Source organism: Papilio polytes, unplaced genomic scaffold (assembly GCF_000836215.1).
Source record: "Papilio polytes unplaced genomic scaffold, Ppol_1.0 DF822511.1, whole genome shotgun sequence".
Classification (NCBI taxonomy): Eukaryota; Metazoa; Arthropoda; class Insecta; order Lepidoptera; family Papilionidae; genus Papilio; species Papilio polytes.
In genome coordinates this window covers 699,971-725,353 of record NW_013526693.1, presented here as the reverse complement: position 1 = coordinate 725,353, position 25,383 = coordinate 699,971, and the positions used below count along the sequence as shown (strand labels likewise).

The 25,383-nt window shown below is 33.4% G+C and overlaps 2 protein-coding genes across 4 annotated transcripts in view; both read right to left on the bottom strand.

Annotated features, from left to right (window-relative positions):
* Positions 1–1,962: 1,962 nt before the first annotated feature.
* Positions 1,963–23,928, bottom strand: LOC106106056 (protein GDAP2 homolog). Of its 3 annotated transcripts, none has more exons than XM_013286584.1 (7): positions 23,605–23,928; positions 19,569–19,719; positions 3,162–3,315; positions 2,947–3,086; positions 2,813–2,867; positions 2,316–2,459; positions 1,963–2,233 (listed from the first exon to the last, which is right to left on the bottom strand). In XM_013286584.1, the coding sequence occupies exons 1-7, from the start codon at positions 23,651–23,653 to the stop codon at positions 2,189–2,191; spliced, it is 738 nt and encodes a 245-aa protein (XP_013142038.1). In that variant the 5' UTR covers positions 23,654–23,928; the 3' UTR covers positions 1,963–2,188. The 3 variants fall into 3 exon arrangements, with proteins under 3 accessions (XP_013142038.1, XP_013142040.1, XP_013142039.1); XM_013286586.1 differs by lacking the exons at positions 19,569–19,719; positions 23,605–23,928 and adding exons at positions 10,147–10,352; positions 14,717–14,914; XM_013286585.1 differs by lacking the exons at positions 19,569–19,719; positions 23,605–23,928 and adding exons at positions 10,147–10,336; positions 14,717–14,914.
* A 1,282-nt stretch (positions 23,929–25,210) lies between these two features.
* Positions 25,211–25,383, bottom strand: part of LOC106106030 (protein GDAP2 homolog) — a 27,930-nt gene continuing 27,757 nt past the window's right edge. The window contains exon 7 of the mRNA XM_013286552.1: positions 25,211–25,239. Coding sequence (XP_013142006.1) covers positions 25,211–25,239 — 29 coding nt within the window. The remainder of the gene's footprint in view (positions 25,240–25,383) is intronic.

Here is a 25,383-nt window from a genome sequence, read left to right as displayed (position 1 = left end):
GTTTATTGCTTTTTTATGTTTAACAATTAAAAGCACAATACTTGTAACAAAACATCAAATTGTGGCAACACTGATAGAAATCTGATAACATTGCAAATGCCTCAACAAATTACATGTTTAATTACAGCTTAGAACTATAATAAATGTTTTAACTCTTATATGTTTTACAACAACATTGCATTAAAATACTAATCAACTTCTATAATTAAACATCTCCTCGCGCGATTACTGCATCACAATAGAAATATTAATTTATTGGTGTAAACACTTAGTGGCACATCGATGAGTGGTTAAAAAAATATAAATGTACAATATTGAGGAAACAATTCCACAAGTGCACACTATTAGCCAATTAAAAACAATAAAATTAGGCAATAAATGAACTATGAAAACGAGATTGTGTACTTCCTAAGGCTTTGTGCCCTTGTTTTCGGTATTTTTTTCGTGCTATAGGAAATTTCATCAAACACAGGAGTTCACTTATTCACGAAACCTTTTGTTTTTAATTGGCCAACAGTAAATTTTTCACAACAGTAGTGAACATGTTGCCATATCACATACAAATATCTACCAATTTGGAAGTTTTACCTAAAACGCTACCTACCTCGTGGCCGCAAGCGTGAGGCGTGAGGCGTGGCAGCGATGGCAGTGGTGGCAGAACATTGACACTCATTCGCAAAAAGCTGCGATAATTACTATTTTACAATCCTAAAGAATTAATTTTGATGTAAAAAACATTTTGTTTTGTTATAAGAAATTGTTGTATTAAAATTGGTGTTTTCTATTAGTTTTATATTTATATTTTTATTTAAGAACATAGTTGCAGATGGCAACATTTTTATGTTGCCATGATGTTCTTAGGCTTTTTGTCACATTAATAAGTAAAACAATTGTCGCGTAGGCCTATGTTGCAATCACTACCAAAATCTTTTTGTATATTTACAATGACCTCATCAAACATAAATTTTACTTTAACGAAATATATTTAGCACAGTAATGATAACGAAAACTGTTGTAGAATTTTAAATAAAATGTGGGACATGCTAATGTGTACTTTTTAAATGTATTTATCTTTGTTAATAAAATATCTCTTAAATACTTCTATGACTATATTAATTATGTTTATAATTTTGTATTTTTTAGCTATTGCTTTTGTTCCATTTATATTTTATTTGTAGTGATAAAGATTATAAAATGGCATTAAATGCACTTTGTCACGAATTTAATAAAATATATCTTTGTCAAATTCTACACGATCGGAAATTTTACACCTATACCCTGTCGCAGAATCATATCGGATGTGGAAATAAGAGCTGATTGCAACAGTTATTATCAAATACCAGAAGAATTTCAAAGATTTTTTAAATTCCCCTTGATTCTAATCCGATAAAGTGGCAAAAATACAGATACAGTAAACATTGTCAAAGATTAAAAATACTGCCACAGATTAAATACGATAATACAAAGATTAAGAATACTGGCACAGATAATGTATACAGGAATGAAAAGAGCACAGAGGTCGCTAGTAACAACACATTATAATTACGGATAAACTTTACTCGCTAAATAACAATATAAAATGCACCTCTATATCTAAATCGCACGCGTCTACATTCACAATATTTCCTTTTGATATTTCTGCTTTGCTATTTAAAAAAAAATTTAATTACTTAGATAGACAAAGAGACAAGAGATTAGGTTAGCTGGAAAGCTTTATATTTTTTTTATAATTAAAAGTTTGTAGTACATCGGCTAAGCAGAAATTTCAACAAGAATTTCACACTATTTTAACACCATCATAACCAAAATTACGTCATTATGTAACAGTTCATATATGATTGTACACAGTTTCAATTAGTCATACATTTTCATTAAAGACATAAATATATTTTAACTTTGCCTTTTGCTTTCCTTACACAAATCAATAGAAATAAAATATTTTTATCTTTTTTAATTAATCTCTTATGTTTTTTTTTTCTGGATTTTCCAAACATTTCTAAATAGTATAATCTGTATCCAGTATCAATTTTACTAATCCAGTAATATTGTATCACAGTGTTGTGTAAAAATTACCGAATTTAATATTCTTTCAAGTAACTTAATTAAGATTTTTTGTTTTACAGGTTTTTGTATTGTTTTTTTGGCCAAATATAAATTATTAGGGAAGCAGGCGACGGCAGCAGTCAGTCTACGTGCTGCTGGTATCAGGCTGGAAGTAGTGGAGGCCATTTATCTGGAAACAAACAAAATATTAAAGTTGTATTCCATCTTTAGCATACTGTAGAGTGTATTATTCCGTTAGTGTTTGCACTCACAGTCATGTCGTACTCAGTGACGAAGGCGGGCACCTCGAGCTGGTCGCGCGCCATCACCGAGTAGAGGTACTCGACGCCGGGCAGGCTGTGCACCTTCGCCTTGATCGCCGGCGCCATGAACGTCGTGAACCACCACGTCATCATCTGAAATGTCACACACACAATGTCATTCAGTCATTCAACGCTACAACATTTGTTCAACGTTCAATCATTCAACGCTACAACATTTGTTTAACATTCAGTTATTCAACGCTACATTTGTTCAACGTTCAATTATTCAACGCTACAACATTTGTTCAACGTTCAATCATTCAACGCTACAACATTTGTTCAACATTCAGTCATTCAACGCTACATTTGTTCAACGTTCAATTATTCAACGCTACAACATTTGTTCAACGTTCAATCATTCAACGTTACAACATTTGTTCAACATTTAGCTATTCAACATAACACGATCTAAATTTTTGCTATCAACTCTAAAAGTAGTAACTCACCTTTGTCCAAAACGTAGGATGTACAATGTAGAATGCTTTCAAGTTCTTTTTATATCTGAAAAGATAAAGTAATCATTGAGTATCTTCTCTTAATGTTCGCTCGGTCAGTTGGCAGTGGAAATGTGAACACATACTTGTAAGGCAGCACGGTGTAGACCTCCTTGAGCCAGGAGAAGGGCGGGTGGTTGGCGGAGGAGGCGAGTGTGTGGAAGTAGGCGATTACGTAATCGCCGCGGACGATCGGCTCCAGCAGTTTGATCAGGTACAGCATCGCCTGAGACAAAATGACATTAGGTCAGCGAATGGATCACAGCGGATGAGACTTTTCGTCTTCATACCTTCGCCTTACCTTATCAAGATCGATATCTCCAATGGGGAACCATTTTCCGATGAAGACGACCACCGGCCGGCCGAGACGGTCCACGCCGCTCTGGTATAAGCAGCCAATACCCGATATCTCGCTCAGATCCTCGCTGCGTGCGCGCCGAAGCAGCCGCTCGTATCTGAAACAACAAACGCAAACAATAAGATGATGTAGGTATCCCAGAAGTAATGTACGTCCTATTCCGTTCAATGGCATTTGATGCCCACAAAGCGATTAGCTCGATGCCGATTGCTGATATGCGGTCCGAGATGGGAAGCGGATGCTTTGTAGAGTGCGTCGTCGTTCTTTGGCCGTAATATAATTACAGAAATAAGTGACGTCACTAATTTATAGGACCTTCCTTCGTAATCCTCCCTTCATACAACACGGTAAGTGTTTAGACATTGAAAATCTCGATAATGTGAAGTCCTCAAGTAATACTTTGTTTAACATAAACGCTCCCTAAGCCAGACTTGTTTGCGTTTAACAAATCATTATAATACAAAACAAACGCCGTGTTTGCCCAATCTTCAGTCGCACGCCTTACAATTGCCATACGTCGTTTATAATCGGTAAACATTCCGGATAGCTAGCTATATTAAAATAGATTCTATTTATGAAGCACAGAGTTGTTTTTACATCGTTGCTACGTTTGGCATTGGCTGAATGTTACGGGGGTTATTATTAGTTTCGCGTTTTGGCAATAAGCCGCCCTCGCACGAGGAAATATTAATATATAGCGCAGTGATAATAAAGTAAACAACAATAACAGCACAGAGATCATTTGATTTATTATTCTAATAGCTTGGTTATAATAAAAAAATAAATAAAATATTCATAACAAATCAATGTATTTTTCCCCCTGACTTCGTTTATAATACAAGTTGAAATTCTCCAAATATGGCAGACTTTTTCCACGATTTTAAAACCAATTTTATAGTCATCTGTATATCGTAGGATGTAGACGACTGAAAAGTATCCATTGCATGTTTACTCGGACGTGTGATGGATAGCGCGGAATGTTTGGCGCCGGACAGAAATAAGTCAGCGTCACGTGTTTCATTGAGAGCCGGACAGCGAGCCGTGCTATATCGGCCAAGGTCCGGTAATGAAAACCATATGAAACTAATATTAACGGGAATTTGAATGAATGAAATGTGATAGAATTAATAATTGAATAATTCGAATTCCTTCGAAACAGGAAATACATTTTAAGATCACTTTAATAACCTAGATGTAAGGATCCATACATTGAAAAATCTCTGTTATTACCAAGGAATGGTCATAAGAGACGAAAACAGTATTCAGTATTTATTCATAGCCGACTTGTTTGTACGTTATTTTGATTCCAAATGTTATTACTAGTAGTTGCTCTTTGGTCGAAATTTGAAATTAAAAAACGAACATTTCTTTTTCGTTTTCCTATATATTCACGTAATTGAAACGATATTACAAGTTTTTTAAGAGTATACAAAAGTATTGTTAATTTGAAGTACCCAACATCCTTCAATACCTTCAATGTTTTTATTAGTGTTCTGATCCGTGAATTACTTCAACATTTTTACATTCATTTCCGTTCTCTTTGATGTTTGAGGCGTAGTTCAGTTGTAAAACTTTATATTTAGAGTTTGTTATTGTTCGTATGAAGTTAGGCAAAATTTGCGCACTTACATTACGAAGTATTCATTTTTGCTTTCAATTTGATCATTTGTGTTTTGTTTCTGAATATTATGTTGGTAGAGAACCTCTCCCTAATTTGCTTCGCGTTGAAGAATGAATTATAATTGTAATGTGACTACTGTTCTGATTGATGTATCAAGAGAATGAATAACTCCGTAATCCATGATTAGGTACAAGTATCAAGTCTAGTATGAAGTAGCCGCATGTAACATTTGTTTGCACTGACGTTTGCGTAAAGATATAAAAGTTAGCACTGAAATATGCATAGCTTTCGTCCGCGATTTCGTCTGTGAAGAATTAAAAATCCAAAAATACCCGACGGGTTCTTCCAGACTGTCCTCTACTATGCCAAATTACATCAAAGCTTTTAGGCCACAAACGCTTACAAACATCCAGGTATTTAAACAATAACATTTATAATATTAGTAAGATTACTAAGATATCCGCTCTATAGATATATTTAAACCTGTGACGTAAATTCACAAAACTGAATCAGTAACGTAACAAAGATTGTCTGGTTAATGTAGTCCTTGTACGAAGTGCAGCTGGTTTCTATCCGTATTACGTCAATGGTCACGTCACATTGCGTGTAACTAATAAAGTATTCATTTGTTATTGTGAATAAGTGTCGATGTGAGTGGGTTTGGGGGTTATATTTATCTGTATGAGTTCGTCGATCGAGTTCCCTACGTCATTAGTTCGGTCATGCTTCGGTTTAATGTTACAAATCCTACATCTATAGTTGTATACTAACATAATAAAGCGTAAACACACACTACTTAGTGGTGTCGGATGTCAGCAATCACAGCATATTTTTTAATAATTCTTTCTTTAATGTAAAACCCTACAGTTACGACACGCTTTAAGGAGTAAATAAATTGGAGAAAAAGCTGCCAGCATTACAAAAGCACGGTTATAATGGTAACGGTAATTTTGACATTTGCATTTGCGAAATTGACAAATGTAAACAAGAATATAAAGTTATTAAATAAGACAGCTAGTTATCAAATCAAATATCATTTAGCAAACATTATTCCTTAAAGTAAAATGGATTCAGTAAGTTTAAGTAATAACAATAGGAATCTATTCCATATATAATCTTAAATATTCAAAGAGCGATATACAAAAACTTAGTTGTTTGTTAAGTATTTTCTGTTATACCGCAAACTTTTACTAAATAATTTAATTCCGTTTATTCCAAAAGTATTGAATTACATTGAACCAATTTACAGAACGCTTTCAGTTGGCTTGTAATCGACAGCCGGGGTTTCAGACCTTGAATGTCTTATACAAGCACACCGCTTTTTCGTGCTAAATTGAATTCTTTCACGAAATACAAACACTACGAACGCCCGTTGAAGTAGTACATTCTGTTTAAAATGTGATTTGTAACTTAGTAATAATAAATTAGTTATTTAAAATTATTAATAAGTTTTCTTCCACTTTGTATAGAGCACTATTCCTCTTTTGTGTTACACAATTGTAAACATAATATAATCTGTTTTCTTTATATTACGTCATTCATACGTAATTAAAGTTGTACAAAATATTTAAACAGGAAATAGTGTCTGATAATATTATTAAACAAAGAGATTAAGCTAGTTAAACTAAGTCTTGTTCCAAAACTCCACTGTCGTATTATTTTAACAGACATTTGTCATCCCTTTTCGTTCTCTTTTACTAAACAGAGACAATTGCTGTTTCCAGATATTGCAACACAAGACATATTCTCATCTCTTTTATTCTCACCTTAAAAGAAATGAGACAACTATATGTTTCTATGTTAGTTGTAGATTTGTTACGTCAAGGAATGCTTGTAGCATTCGTGTCTAGAAACAATCCAAAATGTCTTGAAACTATTCACTTATAATGTAATAGCAATAAATGTGAAGGCTAAGGTAATGTACAATAATTGTATTTTAGTATTCCAACCGACATCTTGTCCATTTCTGTTGAAAAATTGATTCTTGAATTTCGCAATCGACGAATCGATATCGTTATTTAATATAAAAAAATAATTACAAAGGACATAAGTTATTTACCCATTTTTATTAGATTCAAAGACAGCACTTATTCTAACTTATTTAATGACGTCATCTTATGTCCATAGTGTAGTCAGCAGGAGCACTTAATAGCAAAGTGGATAATGTCGCACTTTTAATCCGTGTGACGCCAGAGCTCCCGCTGAGGTTTGTTTGACTACTCGCTTTAACTTAGGAGGCCTAATTTTAGTCCCTTTCCCTTTCCACCCTTTTCTTAAGAGGAAAGGATGGGAAGGAAAAGTGGATTTGACGGTGGAAGAGACACATAGGATGGGAAAATATCCTCTTTATGTGCGTCTCCTCCTCCGTCAATCAAGGGTAGGCACCGCATCTGCAATTGCGGATGTCTATGGGCAACGGTCGCTTTCCATTTCGGTGGATGCAGGTGGCCGCTTGCTCGTTTGCCACTTAATATTATAAAAAAAAATTTTTAGCCGTCTGGGTGAATTAATAAAAAAAAAGTAAGTAGACGATGTGTTCTTTCAGACTCCCTTCTATATCTACATTTCTAAAGTTTTGTAAATTTTCATACATATTTAAACAGCCGTCTGTACTACATTTAAAAAGAGAATAAATTTATGTTAAACTTTGCAATAGGAAACCTTTTATCATCGACTACAATTCGATTCAAGTCTAGTCTAGACAGTCTGGGGAATATTATTCTACATTTAGAGAGACATCGCCCACACAATAAACGATTTAATATCAATACTCAGTTTATAGCCGTCTGTCTCTGCCCGTAAACTTTCATTAATAGTGATCTGTAACTCAACTAAAATTGATGAGCTGTAGATCAGGTCACATGTGAATTGCGCAAATCGGATCGCAGCTCAGTATAATTTGTACCTGTACTGAGTTTTTTGTGTCGAGCTGCGAGCGAGTCACCTGGTTAAGCCGTGAGCTACAATTTTCGTTGTTGAGCCATAGCTCAAAGTTCAAGTCTACGCAACTTTTGAACCGAATCAGAACTGATTTACACATCTATTTATTACTGACACAATGTTACAGTGAAATTTTATAATAATCATAATTTCTTTATGGAAACATAATTCGAATTTTTTGCTGGATATCAATATTTCTGAGTCAAGTACTTGTTTATGATACTTAAAATGAACAATTATGTACCGAGACTAAGATAAAAAAGACAATGTTTTTCGATTAATTATGTGGTTAAGTTCCACAGTTTATTTTTACAACATCCGGCCATTGTTTAGTGCACGTTTATTTGTAATGTTGTTAGTATAAATTAGATACAAATATATTGTTAGCAGTAGCAGCAAGCAGCAAACTTTCTTTTAAAAGAAACAATTCATATACAAGTACGCGAAGGTTGAAATATACAGGGTATTGGCTATAAATTGGAAGGTAAAACTCTAATTCTAGAAAAATAAATATAACCTTAATAAAAATTTTAAACATTGAGAATCTAATTAAAGAAAAAAGCATCTTTGAAAAAAAAAACCATTAACACTCGCCTACGTTCATGAAAATGGTAGCAACCTTGAGTGTTAAAAACTAGAAATAAACCATAAAGTATAGTTTAATGAAATGCATCCACTTTTGACATTAAAAATAAAGCGTCACGTAAATGTGTCAGCAAACAAATTAGAGATAATGGCGTAGGAAAAGCAACCCCCTACCCTCTTTGACCTGAAATAAAGTCGTGATGTCGCACTTTAACCCCCTTGCAACAACGTGAAAATGGACTGGAGAAAATTAAAAATTACTGCAACATAGCAAAAATAGCAGCACGTCTTGTTTTGTGTCTATTACTGGAACAGAAATTACAATAAAAATTAAGACGGGGTTAATGGGTCATCTTAACAAAAAAATACGACTTCATTGTATTTAAAATTAATTATTTGTGCGCAGTTGCAGATATTGTATGGAAAATATGATCCAATTAATATAATCCAATGAGATGCATACGCGATACGTTGGGTCGATTCAATGTCGAATGCAATGTCATGGAAACGGTAAGAAAAGTTTAAAAACCGACTTCCAAACAAAATACACTAAAAGAAAATATTATCAAAAAAAAATAGTACACTAAAAAGTAACGAAATAATTCTTTGAAAATAGTAAACCTCCCTTATTGTAGCTGTTATGTCTATATTGTACAATTATTATTACTTTGATGTCGGTGTCAGAAAAGGCAAGCCAAAAAAAAAAAACATACAGACGAATTGAGTACCTCCTTCTTTTGGGAAGTCGGTCAAAAACATTCAAAGGATAACTTATTCGGGTGTAATAAATAAAAATATTATATTTCAAATTATTATCAGTTTCAAAATTCGTAGGAATAATTATTTTATTTTGATAAAAGTCTAGGTATTATTGTTGAGATTGTTTTTCATGTTAATGCTGTCATTTTGTTTTATTTTAGATCGACTTTCCAAAAGGAGGTACTCAAGTCGGTGTCAGTCAAGATAGATTCATTACTTAAACGTTACTATATTTTCAATTGTCAATTATTATGGTAAAAATGTACAAAGCCTTACATAGAAATATCACTAGCTATCTCGGCTGACACCGACATCAATGTAATAATAATTGTACAATATAGACATAACAGCTACAATAAGGAAGGTTAAAGTAATGTAAGGAATTATTTCGTAACTTTTTAGTGTATTGTTCTTTTCAGAAAATCCTGTTTTTAGTGTATTTTACTTGTGAGATATTATTGCCAGTGCCTCAACGCAGTCGCTTCCTAATTGCGTGCTGTCGGTTAATTAATGTTAACAGCACAATTAACACGCTTGTTTTGTATATTAATATAACACTGCTAACAACTTACGTACACTTTTGTTATAAGTTAATTCTTTCATATTATGCTCACGCCGATACTACGGGAGTAGGATAAGCAGGAACATGATGTTTATGCTAGCTTGTTTAACGAACATAAGTTTCATTACTGCGACAAATAATGTGGTTTTATAAAATATCTTTGGAGTGTGCGTATTTTTAGGAGCTCGTATTATTTTAATATAATAAATAACATATCTCATAAAGGGGTGGGCAGAGTATCAAATTTGGCGTAACTAGCATCCTGGGTGAGATTTTCAGGCGTCTTATTTAAATATATCACAGTAAACAGTGTACTTTACAGACTTGTGACGCCCCTTTCTGTCCAGCGCCCTGGGCGGTCACCACCGCCCTACACTAACGGCCCTAGATGGGTAGAGAATACGGATTTAGCGTGAAACAATATCTCGCTTCTATTTTATTTCTAAATCAAGTTTACTTACTTTTCCTCGGCCGTCTCTTCAGCGAGTGGGCGCGGCTCGTGCGTCGACAAGTCGGGCAGTTCAACTGCCATCGTATCCATTGCCATTTTTGCACTGTTCGTTTATACCAATGTCCGTATATACGCACACATGGATTACACAGTTATATACAACAACGTTTATTCCACTTTGGTCGCGGAAGACACTTTTTCTGTAATATTTAATATCTGCTCTGTTATAAAATAATTTGCACGCAGACTAGTTATTTTATTTCCTACAATAGAATAACGTTATCAGCTTAAATCTTTTACATCTGCATTGCAGGTGAGATAATGTTATGAACAAACAAAAACGAGGTTTCATCTTATTCATATTTTTGTAGAGTAAATAATACTTAATAGATTAGATAGTAAATAAATCATACATTTTGTTAAGACTATCCTTATGGTTCTATAAAAAAGAAACTCCTCTCCAAAACAAATACAGATACCAGAAATAATCTTATTCAATATTTACAAATAGTCATTGAAAACTAATAGAGGTCGGTTCGTGGGTTCGTAGCATTTTGTAGCCGCTACGGGTGTAGACACGGCCCCTACACTCTGGCTACGAAATCAATACCATAAGTGCGAGTGGAGTGAGAACAACAGTAAAAAGTAGTCGATCTTTGTTTAAAATTATAATAAATTTTTATTTAAAATGCACAATTTTAAACTCTATTAACAAAAAATGCGAAAATACTACTTTCTTATGGTAACATAATGTTGTCTTTGACAGCAAAATCTAATATTTTCTTGCGTTTTTTATTGCATCTCGCACTAACGTAAATGTTTATCGCAAACAAAATTACAATTGAGTTACGGCCACTGCGCGGAACGCTTCAGTCATTTAATTGCACCATGCGCAATAGGTGATATGCGATTCTCGTATTTATTGCATCGGACACAAGGATTATTTTCACACGATGTGATTACATCAGGGCTCGCACATGCATGAGTAATGCGCTTGAGGGTTGCCACTGACCTCATTCTAGAAATGACGCCATCTCTTACTTAATTACGTAGTGTTTTTAAAGATTAATATAGGAATAGAGACGATCGCTATTCAATTATTTATAAAGTTTTATTAAACGGATTAGTCTGTCAATGATTCTTTTATCGTCATGTTGGGTATGTTTTTATTCAAATAAATTTTAAGATTACTAATGATAATAACAGAAAATGATCACAATGTCATCCCTACATTTTATAAAATTATAATTTTTACCCGCAATTTCGTCTAGGTTGAATTATGAAAAACTTAGTAAGTAGCTTGTGTTCTTTTAGGTTATGTATACATTTGTGCCAAATTGCTTCGAAATCCGAAGTCATTGTGGATCGAAGTAACTAATATTGGTTTAAAATTTCGCATTTATAATATTACTGAGTTACCCATATCTACGATACTACTCATAGTAAACAATATGACTATCGTATATACGGAAATGTAAATGCAAGCGATGTTGCGTGCAAGGAATTATTGATTTCATTTGACCAAGACATTGCGCGTGAGTAAGACGTGGAAGAAATCGTTCAAACTACTTTATCGCACAATACGTAGTTATCTTACGGCCTGTCCCACTACTGGCTGATAGACGCTCAGATAGCTTAAAAATGACATCACTGTCAGATAAGGAAAAAAATCCGATATTTCCATAACATATTTTAAACGTTGGATTGTTATCAGACAATTTACAATTTGGTGGGACAGGTCCATTATAAATGCGAAAGTTTAGATGAATGGATGGATAGATGTTTGTTAGAGTGTGTAGCCTTAACCGCTGACCGGATCTTGATGAAATTTAGCATATGTGTAGAGGATAGTCTGGAAGAACACAGTGGCTACTCGCTTTTTTAATCAACTCACGCGGAGGAATTCGCGGTCGAAAGCTATTAAATACAGTTGACAGTATCATTTGCTATATAACATTTTGGACACTATTTACATTGAAAAAAACTGAAGTTGAATATACACAAATATAGACGTATTCTTTCAAATGTTTCTGCATTAGAAGTTCACGTTTCATTCCCGCCAGGTCATCGCACCTTTAAGTAAACAAAGCGAACTGCTTTTATGATCACACATCGATGTGTTTTTGTTCAATCTTTGTACCCACGACTTCACCTCATTACAATATAGCGCATTATTTAATCCAACAATAGTATGTAATATTTTTTTATCTGTTAGTTTTATTAACCAACATCGTGCCAGTATAGTTGTCTATGGCCTAATCACCTAACTTACGGTAGGATCCGAGCTCTTGTATTGGAATGTTTGGTGAGCTGACGGTCATAATGTTTGTTTTTTATCAGATTACAGTCCTTGGCCTTCAGTTGGCACGTCGCACGAAAGAGTGCTTATCTTCTAAACGTGCCTTCACATGTCTGTCATTAGTTGAATATACTTTAATGTATATGTATGTTGGTGTCACAAAACCAGCTTAAAGGCGAACTGGTTTTAATTAATCCCTTGATCTAGTTACAATAGAAATGTAGAACTAGACAAATTACTCAGTTGCTAACAGATGTGGTATTAAAAATAAACACACTTCGTATTAATACAAATGCTAATGTGATTAAATGCATAAATGTTTGTTACCAAGTATCTTCATGACGGGTTATTAGATCTGGATGAAATTTGGCTCAGATGTGGAACATAGCCTGGAAAAAGACATAAGCTACTTAGTTTTTTTTAATTGCATCCAAAGGCAAGTTATTCATAAAATTACAAAACCCTTAGGACTCCGCTACAGTTATCGCCGGTATGAAACCATTTCAACGTTATAATTGCAGATATTTTTTTATCAGTATCGGAATAATTCAGACAAGTGTCTCTGTTACCATTAGCAGTAAACCTAAATTCCATAATTACAAGTATTTTCGTGCAAACGTGTAACTTTGCTTTAACAATAGCTTGTCGAATTATAACATAAGGCCACTAATCTCACGGCAATGGATTTAATTTTGAATATTACAAGTCTTTACAGTTACATACTCTTATTATTTATATTGATTACATAGTTTATTGTTAGAAATTTCACAGATATTTACAAGAGAGTTAATTTAAGTACTTAGAGGTTCTTTGTTCATTTTATATACTTACTAGCTGTTCCAGTGCGCATGTACCGCATGAAATTATGTAAATTTTATTTTATTTTTTACAATGATCAAATTCTCAATTGCAAATGTCAAAATACCAATTACCTTACTATGGCAATCTTGCTTCTTGTTGTTGTCTCTTTCCCACATTAGGGTTTTTATCCAAAATATTTACCCCCTAAGTTTAATGGCGTGAAAATTTAGCCTAAGGCGTGACGTAGGTGTAACGCTTTTTATTAAAAAAACGGATTATTCAAAAATATGCTGTAATTGCTGACATCTTAGGTAACAAAGAAGTGTGTGTTTACGCTTTATTATAATAGTATAGAAGTATAGATTACCTGTCATAATTATTATTGAGGAAATTAATTAAGTTTCATTTAACACAGACATATAAAAACTAAGTATTAATGAATTAAATCTTCTAATAATAATCATTTAATGGCGTAAAATGTTTACTAGCCAAGGTCATTTCATCAATTACTTTAGCTGGAATTCAGATTTTTTTATGTAATCGTTTTTATAAAGTCTTCGTTATTTAATGCGTGTATGTAAGGAAACGAATAATTGAAATTATTTGACTATATTGTTTTTCTATAGACTATTGTTTTTACAATACTAACCGCATATAATGTTTAAGACACTTTATCAATACAATACAGTATTGTTTATTAGAAAATAGTATTAAAATATTTCGTGAAAATTGAATTTTTTGTAAAAATAAGTTATGCATGAATTGGATTTTTAAAATGTAATATCTTAATTCTAAATAAAAGCTTATTAGTGGTTTGCACTTACTATTAGTTCAATTATTCCTTCAAGTAGCAATGGGATCAAAAATGCCTTGAAATTACATGAAATCGTGCTCAAACCTCATTAAAACTGATAGCTAGCAACCGGCTTCTACAGTTATAAAATAAGTTAAATATTGTTAAAGCGGAAAGATTTGTATTTTTGTACATATTGAAGAAACTCAAAAACTACTGGGCCGATTACAATAATTCTTTCACTATTAAAAAGCTACATTATCAGTGAGGGGAGTGAACATAGGGCTTTTTTATTTTTTTTAAATCCACGAGGACGAAGTCGCGAGCAACGTCAAGTATATTGTACATTTGATGCGCACGCAGGAAATGTATGAGGTTCACAGATAACATTATTTGTATACATTTACGTTTTAATTACATATATATTTACTATCGCTAAATACTTTGTGTATATTTAAGATGACTAACGTTTCATTTCCATTACAAAATAAGACATATTTACTCTAAATCCAGAACATAAATGAATTTCGACTACAAAATTTTATGTCAATCGTAAAACTGACAACATAAAATTTAAGAACATATAAGCCAAGGTTTTTTACCAGCTATCGTCTGTTTATATAGCTATTGAACAGCCATTATTAACTAATAATAATCAAATCATGTTTGCAATTAATCATAACAAACCTTTTTTATTCGCAAAGATCGATTCCCACTCGCTTTTGTTTTACCAAACATAGGCAAATCGATTTATATACGCAGTAATGTTTCTTTACAGAGCAGACATTTAATATCGATAAAAACACGTCTATGCACTTCACAGATTTCGGTACACGTATGAGTACAAAGCACGTGCGGTTCACACGACGTCCGCGGTCAAACTGAGGCGGCGCTAGTGAGATGCGCGCTACCTCTGGGGAAAATTTCCCGAAATAGGGCAAATGAGTCACATTTTGTTCCAGTTAAATCAGCTGCTTGCACTTTAGTCATTCACCATAATTTAATTGTTTAGATATTTAAACGTATCTTAGTATGTTAAGCGCCGTAAGTACGAACTATTTTAGTAGATATTTTGTTGGAAATATTTTAGCCTGTTTAATTTATTTTTTTGGTCCTATACCGTTAATATCTTTTACAATAAAAATATAGTTGCATGTAAAGCATCCGTTATTTAAAAGTCAACAGTTTTTGTTAAAAGGCCATTTTTATTTTACCATATCATTTCATTTAAAATTAAAATCAATAATATAAACGCATCAAAACACAATCCAACGTATAGAAAAAAGCAAAACATGTCAACTGGCCATCTGCCGCTCCCTCTATCTTAAACAGTTTACTGAAAAATCCAGCAACTAATCGGCCGACGAGAATGTCGCTTGTATTCCGACAAGGGTTGTACAGATAGATCCGAAAACTAATCAGCCGACTGCAATATCATCAGTCGTAGTTATAGCGTCTGCGGATAAATCTAACAACTAATCTACCAACTGAAATATCAAGTCGTGTCGTTGGGTCGTCCTGACAACATAGACGTCACGGATCGTTACTGGTAGGATAACCATCCATTATCCGTTAAAACTGAGACACGGATTTAAAGCCGTAATTATAATATAGTTAGTATATTTTTTTACAATAATTGTGGCTTACTAAAACCAAAATAACAGTAAAAAGAAACAAATTCTGTGTGATAAGTAAAAAAAAAAATTTAGGTTTGAACTCAATTTTTATACGTATAGTCAAAAGAGTAGAGGAACGCCTAAACATATTTTGATTGATTACAATTAGAGTGTTAACATTTGTAAAGATTGGGAAAATGTGGACAGTCCTTCTAAATCGGTAAACGGTGGATACCAAAGACTTTGCAGACAAGAATATAGCCGTTTCGACCTTCAAGCTGCGGGCAGCAGGTGTCACAGTGGGGTTGCAAATTGTTAGCGACAGGCAACGCCTCTAGAAAATGCCAAATCAATCGAACAAAGGTCAATACACCTTTAATCGATAAAAAATTGGACACTTTAGTTAAAGATAATCATATAATTAAATTGTTTAGCAAGATCCTATATACATCTTAGAATCATAAAAAATTAAAAGTTGCAGACTTTTCAGAGAAATATGGAAGGCCAAAACACTTCGTAGAATTTTAAAACAACAGAAAATCACTTTGAGACCAGAACACATGCTGTTCCGTTCAAAGGACAGTTGACCGAGTTATGTCTGATGCTTTTACACTGTCACTGTGTTTGAATCCACCTTTGTATTTGCTTTGAATGACTATTGTTATGTCAGAAATACAGAAGTGACAAGCATACAATACCACTGTCGTAGCTTTCTACGTGAGAGACATGATACACTAAAATCGCGGACCTTAACCTCCTTACAACATTGTGCAAAGTACATGACAACATTAAACAAAAGAAATGTGACACAGATAAGAAAATGTCACTGTACACCGGTGTGGTTTGAGGGACGTCACAATATTTACATGTATTAAGTTAGTTTATTTAGGGTTGTGAAAGAAAATATACGCAAATCCTCTACAGTAGACCGTAGTTCACCATAAATGCTGTACACTCAACATCAGCTTACAATACGTCCCCACTGAGGGACGAGCCTATGACACCTTAAGGGTAACCCCTTATTCAACCACGCTGTACTGCGGATAGACTTAACACATATTTTTGAGTTGCATCGCGATATTTTCCATTACCATAAGACCGTCGCTAAAAAGTACACGTGGAATTCGAAAAACACATTGTTACATGGCGGAATTCGAAACTTTCTTGAAGTCACTGATAAATAGTTTACCAAAGACCAAGAAAATCATTAGTCTGCAATTTATCAAGATCATTATACTGCAAACGGTTGTCTAACCTAACTAATCTTATAAATGCGAAAGTTTAGATGGATGGATGTTTGTTAGTTTATAGCCTAAATTGCTAAACGGATCTCAATGAAATTTTGCATAAATGTAGAGGATAGTCTGGAAGAAAACATAGGCTACTTACTTTTTTTTTTAAACTCCACACGGATGGAGTCGTGGGCTTAATCTAGTTCTGTCATAATTTTTATTCAGTATTCACAAGTTTCCAGCCCTTTAGTCTAGAGTCTCTATCTAGATGAGCAGCTAATTGCTTATTATCGTTTACATTATCAACGATTTCCGCTACTGAATAATTACCGTTGAGTCATTAGTATTCAGTGTCAGGCTGTCATCAACATAGACGAGAGAAACCTATCGCGTGTAGGTCGCGGCACAAGGCCGTTAACACTATTGTATGAAAGGTCACTCTTACATTTGAAAACATTACTAGATAGAATATATATTATTTGTGTTATAAACTTAACTCGAAGATATAGTAGACACATCTTTTAAAGTTCGTGAGACTTGAAACTTAGCAATATATGGTAAAAGCGGAAGTTAGTTGAACATAAATAAATTTGCGCACTACAATATCTCGGCCTTCAGAACTAAAGACCAAACATCACGATAAGCATTTAACCTTTGCACATCCATAGCATATTATAAATAGATTCAAATAGGATTGTATCTCGCCCACAAATGTTGAAGATGATGTGGTACATTAAATTCATGAATTATTACAAAAAAACCCCTTTCACAGTTTACCGGCAATATTTCCTTAGTATAAGGCATACAGAAAAAACTGAATTATAAAATCAAATATTTCTGTACTTTTTAAACTGGATAACATTCTAAAATTGTGACTTTAATCTTTTCTTATATTGTGTTAGTTAATTGACTAATAACAGACTGCTACTAGCCGACATACATAAAGTACAGTCAGCATATGTATGTATTTAAAAATCTTTAAAAATTACATAGGCATTTGATTTTAAAACGCACGCGCGTTTTATCTAAGATAAATCCACGGTCGGTATATCGTATCACACGTCATACGTGGACGGATAATTTTGAAAACGTAAGGGTTTTCAAGTTTCTGATGTTTTTTTAATACATACATATTTATGGCGCTGACTGTACATTGTAATACCATTAGTAATGTAAGTGCAACACCTGTGGTTTTAATGTTTAGAATTCCTTAACCATACAAAACTAATATTAGTCAACAACAAAGTATTTACGCGATATCTATATTTGAAATCTTTAACGACTGGAAGTATATTTATGATTCAATCTATTATTGTTACGCTTATTCAGAAATATGAATCTTTAATGGAATTCCTAAAGCTAACAAGGACGCTGTCCGTTCTTTAAATAAATCCGTTTGATGTAAAATTAGCAGCGATGAAATCACAAAAGCCCTAGTGTTTATTATTAAAATATACATTCACTTTGTACAGATAACAAATTTACAAAGATGATTCTTAGCATTTCATCATTTACTGTAAAGAAAAGCATCTGGTTTAAAATAAAATTCTGAGTTAATAAGTAAAAATCCATAAAATGACATAAACCAGAAAGTGTTAAGAATGTAGATGGCTACAAAGGAAGAGGAAGAACGAAGAAAGTATGGATGGATTGTATGAAAGATATGCTTAAGAATATGACGACTGCTGATATGGAGATGTATGGAGCAGCACATACTGTGCCGACCCTGGACTGTGGATAAGGGCAAGTTGATGATGATGAATAGGTAAAAATCCGAATCTGTTGAAGTTATAAATTAATTTAAAATCAGACCGTTTAACTAAATATTAGAATATTTTACTTTACATTACACAGATCAAACCAAAGAAATATATTTTTTTCCTTTTGGTGCATTATTTTCTATTGTACATTGTAAAAAATTGTTACGTTATGATGGACAATTTTCCTCATACGAATGACCTTTGCAATAACTGGAATCGGAAATGTGTATTGTTCACTTAATTTTCGTTTGTAAATTCACTAATAACCTCGGATTTAACGATCACATTTCTTTGAAGGGGAGAATAAATTTTGAGATGTTTACACAGAACGCATTACGTCGGCGCCATGTTTGTTTTCCCGCGCTTTGTTTGCGTCGCGTCACGCGCGGGAACGTTCGCTGTCGACGTTACGTTTCATGCACAAATATTTGAACTACTTACAACACCTCCAAGAATCAAGGATATTTTCGCTAGGAAAATTTTTAAATTAAAATCATCGATTAATTTTTAAATTGGACGTTTTATGCATTAGGAAAATGGAGTATAGATTTTTTTAGGCAAAATGCTTAGCAACAGCAATATTTATTTTTAAAACACTACTTTTGCCCTCCATATTGGCTGAGAATTTAAGTAACCATGGCAACCTTGCTGAAATTGGCTAGCAGTCTTCTCTTTTTTACAAGTTTAATAGCATAAAAATACATGAAAAAAAATTCAAGCACGTCGCATATACTGTGATTACTGACGTCCTAGATAACAACTGTGTTTAACTTTTATTATATTGGTACAAGCTAAAGACGTCACTTTCAATTTGACTTTTGTTAAGTTTTCGTTAACTATCAAAGTATAACCCTTACAGTTTGAGATGACATGATACACATGCCTTGCCTACAAAAGAGCAAAAGAGAAAGCTATACAACAATGTACTCACTCATCGTGGTCGTGCAGCCTGCGGGGCGTGTGGGGCGTGTGCGGGGAGTGCGGGGCGAGCAGGCGCTGCGTGTCGGGAGCGCAGGCGCGCGCGAACGCCGCCGCCGCCTCCACCGCCGCGTCAGAATCACACGCGGACGCGTCATCTTCAGCTAACACAAGAAATATACCACTTAAAAAAAATAATTTTAACACAGAGTCACAGATCACAAATTATAGAATCCTAGTTTTCGCCCGCGACTCTGTCCGCGTGACATTAAAAAAAAAAGCGAGTAGCCTATGTGTTCTTCCAGAATATCCTCTACATCTATACTAAATTTCATCAAAATCCATTCAGCCGTTTAGTTACAAACTCTAACAAACATACATCCATCTAGACTAAGGGCCTGTCCCAGCACTGGCTGATAGGGGTTCAGATAGCTTAAAAAGACGTCACTGTCAGATAAGGGAACAAAATCCGATATTTCCATCACATATTTTAGACGTTGCATTGTTATGACAACTTATAATTTGGTGGGATAGGCCATAAATCTATTTAAATCGTAACTTTTTGGAATTTAAAGTACTTAATATATGTACGTGGATTCTACACAAAAGACAGCAAGATAAATACTTTAAAAATGATTGCATACAATTATGCTTTATGAAAACGCGCTTAGGAATTTCATTACCATATTTTTTAAACCTATAAGATCCGTTTAAAGTGACATATCTTTGTAATAAGAAGCAAATTGCAAGAATTTTGTAAATGGACCAAACAAATAGTATCAGAATGTCATTTTCACAGATTCAATTGATAAAATTTGATAAAGAGAACAAAAGATTTAGTGTAAAAGTATTTAAACAATAATAAAAGATAACAATTTGACCTCATTGTTAAAAAGTACGCAAACAAATTCTCATTATCTGATAAGGTAAATTTTATATGTCAAAAATAACATCTACATAAAATATAAACTCCTTGAAAACAAATCCGTGTGGTAAAAAATAACAGTATAACATACTATTATTATAAATGCGAAAGTTTAGATGGATGTTTGTTAGAGTTTGTAGCCTCAACGGATGAACGGATTTCGACGAAATTTGGAAAAGATATGGAGGATAGTGTACACATAAGCGGGCAAAATCTAGTTAAATTTATAATTGCTAACACGCTAATGTTACGAATACGATAGTTTAGATGGATGGATGTTACTTATAATATCCAAAACGACTTAATAAACCTTGACAACAAGCACAGATGTAGAGCAATGAAACGCCTGGAAGAACACAAATGCTTTAGTTTTTTTTTTAAATTCCGCTCAGACAAAGTCACCGGCAAAAGTTATAGAAAACTACAATAACAGCCATCAGTTGTTATTCTTATTCGTATATTTTACAATAATAGCTTTCGCCCGCAACTCCGTCCGCGTGGGGTTTTAAAGAAAAAGTGAGTAGCCTATGTGTTCTAGCTATGTGTTCTAGCCTCTAACAAACATCCATCCATCTAAACTTTCGCATTTATAATATTAGTACGATTTGTATGAAAACAATAAAAGAAATCTTAACATATCTTACGATCAAATTCAAATCCTTCGTTGACAATTGCCCATTTGGGTGACACAAATTTCTTACGACGCATCACAAAATTTAGTTAAATTAATTTTTATTCTGTACACAAAACGTTTATACACCACATTTCATAAAAACAATGTTAACACAATTCGTATAAAGATTAAAAAAATAAGAAAACTGCAAATATCAGTTGACAGGAGGTAAATTTTGGCGCCAGTCAAAACTTTGTATGAAACGTCGTAATGAGAAAAATGTCCCCTAATGCTGACAATCTTAGGATGTGTACACACTAGCCACTTAAAACTAATACTTATTTAAATGAAAAACATGTGTACATTAAATTACTTTTAAGTATTATTTAACACTAATGGGAAGTAAAAATAAAGGGCATGCATTTATCTATACTATTATAATAAAGCGCAAACACACACTTCTTTGTTGCCTAAGATATCAACAATTATAGCATATTTTCGAGTAACTCTTTTTTTTTTAATAAAAAGCCTTACATTTTCGTCACGCTTTAGGCCATATATTTTCACGCCGTTAAACTTAGGGGTAAATATTTTGCATAAAAACCCTAATGTGGGAAAGAGACCATAAGTTATTGCCAACATCAAGGAAGCAAGGTTGCCATAGTTTGACATCATGTCATGTCATTTTGACATTTACAATTGCTAACTTGAGAATTGTAAACAATAAAATGATATTTTTATAACTTTATGCGGATGAAGTCGCATGAGAACAGCTAGTACTTTAATATTTATTGTTGGTGAAAGTTAATTCTCTTATGGTTTTAATTGATTTAATTTTTAAATCTGTTAAAAATGCGCTCAATGTGACTTCAGGTTTATTAGAGCAGTGTTTGCTATAGATAAAACAATGCGGCAAGCTCATTCGCGATGTGTGCGTTTGTGGGCGGACTTCGGATGACGAAAACATTACGATATTTTTTATTTTGTGTATTTTATTTTAAGTTATTGCCTTAACATGTCTGTACTTAAAAAAAACGTAAAAGACTCTGGGGGTTCGCTAGGGGGCAGTGTTGGGCAGCTGCCTCTAGAGAACAGAAAATCCTGATGTAACATAAATAACGAACTGTTGCCCGCAACTTCGTCTGCGTAGTATTAGAAAACATACGAACTATATAAATAACAAAAAGCTACGTATCCCTCGGGAATCGGACATTTCTCTGGGATGAAGCTTATCTCTTGTGTACTCCAGACTTTGTTTTATATCTGTGCCAAATTTCAATAAGATATGTTGAACTGTTGCAGAATGATCGAGTAAACGTTAAAAGACTAAATTAATGAATCCCACGGGAACCGCAACTGTTCCCGGGATAAAAAGTAGCCTATGTGTTCTTCCAGACTATGCTCTAAACCTGTGCCAAATTTCATGGAGATCCGTTCAGCCGTTTAGGCTACAAACGCTAACAAACATCCATCCATCCATCTAAACTTTCGCATTTATAATATTAGTAAGATTAATAAATAATTATATACAGTGCGCGAACACTATTTTTAGTTGTGCAACTAAACAGTTGAGCTGCGAAACAATCGACAATCGCACACAGTTGTGCGATAGTTTAGTCAAAGATCGCCCGCGCTTAGTAAGACTGAGTCAATGCAGCGCATGCGTCATGCAGTTGTACATAAATTGTCGCAATAATCATTTACCTTAAATGTTACTTAATTTTAAAATAAAGGTAACTCTATAATAGAACTATTCGCCACTTCATTTGACAAGAAGTTTTATTTTATTTATCCCTGAATTTAGAGTTATTCTGATATTCATGTGTTTAATTGGGTTTCAATTCTGAAACTGTACGTGATCTGGGTTTTTTGCTGCATGCTGCAATAATGCTATGCTACAAGATGGCTTAAAGTTCACTTATTTGCAAAAACCAGAACTAAATGATTTTTCAATTTATTTTGTCTGTATAAAAAAAAACATACAGACGAATTGAGTACCTCCTTTTTTTGGGAAGTCGGTCAACAAATGAGAAATTAAAGAAAAATCGTGCAATCTATTTGATGCATAATATCTTAATAAGTGTCTAACATGACTTGTGTAATTCAATAAAACTCAATCATTCTTCAATCATGAGTTTGTATAGTCTTTGGAAGTGCATATTTAAAATTACATATCAAGTTTGGTAAATATAACAATAATTTAGTTTTTCAGCACTTAAAAAAACATATTACAATGATATAAACAATATTTACATAAGACACCGGTAGAATTTAATCTATAATTAGCTGTTGTTCTCAACTTCGCCCGCGTCAAATTAAAAAATGTAGCCTATGTTACTCACAGATAGACCTTTCTAATGACGAAAGAATGATTAAAATCGACCCAGTAGTTTTTGAATTTCAATACGTACAAAAATACAAATCTTTTCTCTTTATATATAGTATAGATTACGTATTTAAAATTAGCCATAATTCAGTTTGCCAAATTTAACAATTGACTACAACACTAACCATGCGGTCGTTCTTTTAATTCCAGATTGATCGTAGTTTGCACCTCCATTTTAATAAATCACAAATACACAAAACCCGCGCTGTCCGAATGTATGCGATCGATAAACTAAATGCGTCAATATATGATAAACGGTTTTAATGCTTCCCGCTATCTCTGATAAGCTAACACTAGCCACGGACCGCGGCTTTGTTTACCTCAATAACCATTAATTAAGGCCGACTGTTATGACAGATGTTGACATAATTAAACAGTTTCTTTGGATGTGTTTGTTAAGTTATTGCAAGTGTTTACATACAAAATTAAGAATTAAAATTACAAGGACTGTATTAAATACACTAGCTGTTCCCGTGCGACTTCATCCGCATGTAAATAAAGAAAATCTTATTTTATTGTTTACATTTGTCAAATTATCAATTACAAATGTCAAAATGACATGATATATAGCCTAAAGCGTGACGCAAGTGTAGGGCTTTTTAATAAAAAAAAAAACATTATTCATAAATATGCTGTAATTGCTGACATCTTAGGCAACAAAGAAGTGTGTGTTTACGCTTTATTATATTAGTATAGATTTTAACTGAAATATACGTCAACATTTAACCTACATCTCACTAATATTATGATTGTTTAAATGGATGGATGTCTGTTAGAAGACATCTCCAGAAAGACATAACTGATCCCTATGAAATTTGTCTCAGATATAGAAAAAAGTTTGGAAGAACACATAGGCTTCACTTTTAAATTTCGCGTGGACGGAGTCGTGGGTAAAAGCTAGTTTTACAAATAATTCAAATCTAGTAAATATCCATTGATATTGCAATTGTACAAACTTACATTGTACGGACATTTTATCAATACATATTACGTTAGCTTATCTTAAACTAGCGCATAATTATCACAAGAATCAATCGTTTCTTGAACATTTCTGTTGTTTGTCGAATAATGATTCATTTATATATAAATTGGGTTAATGATTGAAAAAACATGATATTGATATTATGTTAGAAAAGTTCCGAGACAACTGGTATTATAATTATTTATTTCCGTAAATAAGTAAATTTATCAGTTAACTAAATAATTAAGGGGTTTTTTAATAATCTATACTTATTATAATAAAGCGTAAACACACTTCTGTTGCCTAAGATGTCAGCAATTACAGCATATTTTTGAATAATTATTTTTTTAATTAAAAGGCCCCACGCTTACGTAACGCTTTAGGCTATTTATTTTCACGCCACTAAACTTAGGGCATAAATATTTTGGATAAAAACCCTAATGTGGGAAAGAGACCATAAGTTGCTGCCAACATCAAGGAAGCAAGATTGCTAAGGTTTGTCATGTCATGTCATTTTGACATTTGCTATTGATAATTCGACAAATGTAAAAAATAAAACAAAATATCCACACAACAGCTAGTTCGAAATAGTTAAGAGTTTGTACATAACGGTTAATATATATTTGTTGTGTGTGAATGCCCGACCAGCGTTAGTTATTATTTCGTGCCGATAAATCTATACGAATATTATAAAGAGGAAAGATTTGCATTTTTGTATGTATTGAAATAACTCAAAAAGTACTGGCCCGATTTTAAAAATTCTTTCACCATTAGAAACGTAATTTGATGGGCCAAAAACCTGTAGAACACAGCAATTGCCGTAGCATTGGCAACACTGGTAGACTGTGAAGTGTATAGAACACTGACCACCGTCGGAGGTGGAGTGCGGGTTGTGTGCGGTGCGTATAGAACACTGACCGCCGTCGGAGGTGGAGTGCGGGTT

Excerpts from the sequence above, each read along its gene's own strand:
- LOC106106056 (XM_013286584.1), bottom strand. The coding sequence starts at position 23,653 with ATGGAGGTGCAAACTACGATCAATCTGGAATTAAAAGAACGACCGCAT. Across the intron at positions 3,087-3,161 it reads GAGATATCGATCTTGATAAG|GCGATGCTGTACCTGATCAA; the intron begins GTAAGGCGAAGG and ends ATTTTGTCTCAG. Across the intron at positions 2,868-2,946 it reads TACACCGTGCTGCCTTACAA|ATATAAAAAGAACTTGAAAG; the intron begins GTATGTGTTCAC and ends TTATCTTTTCAG.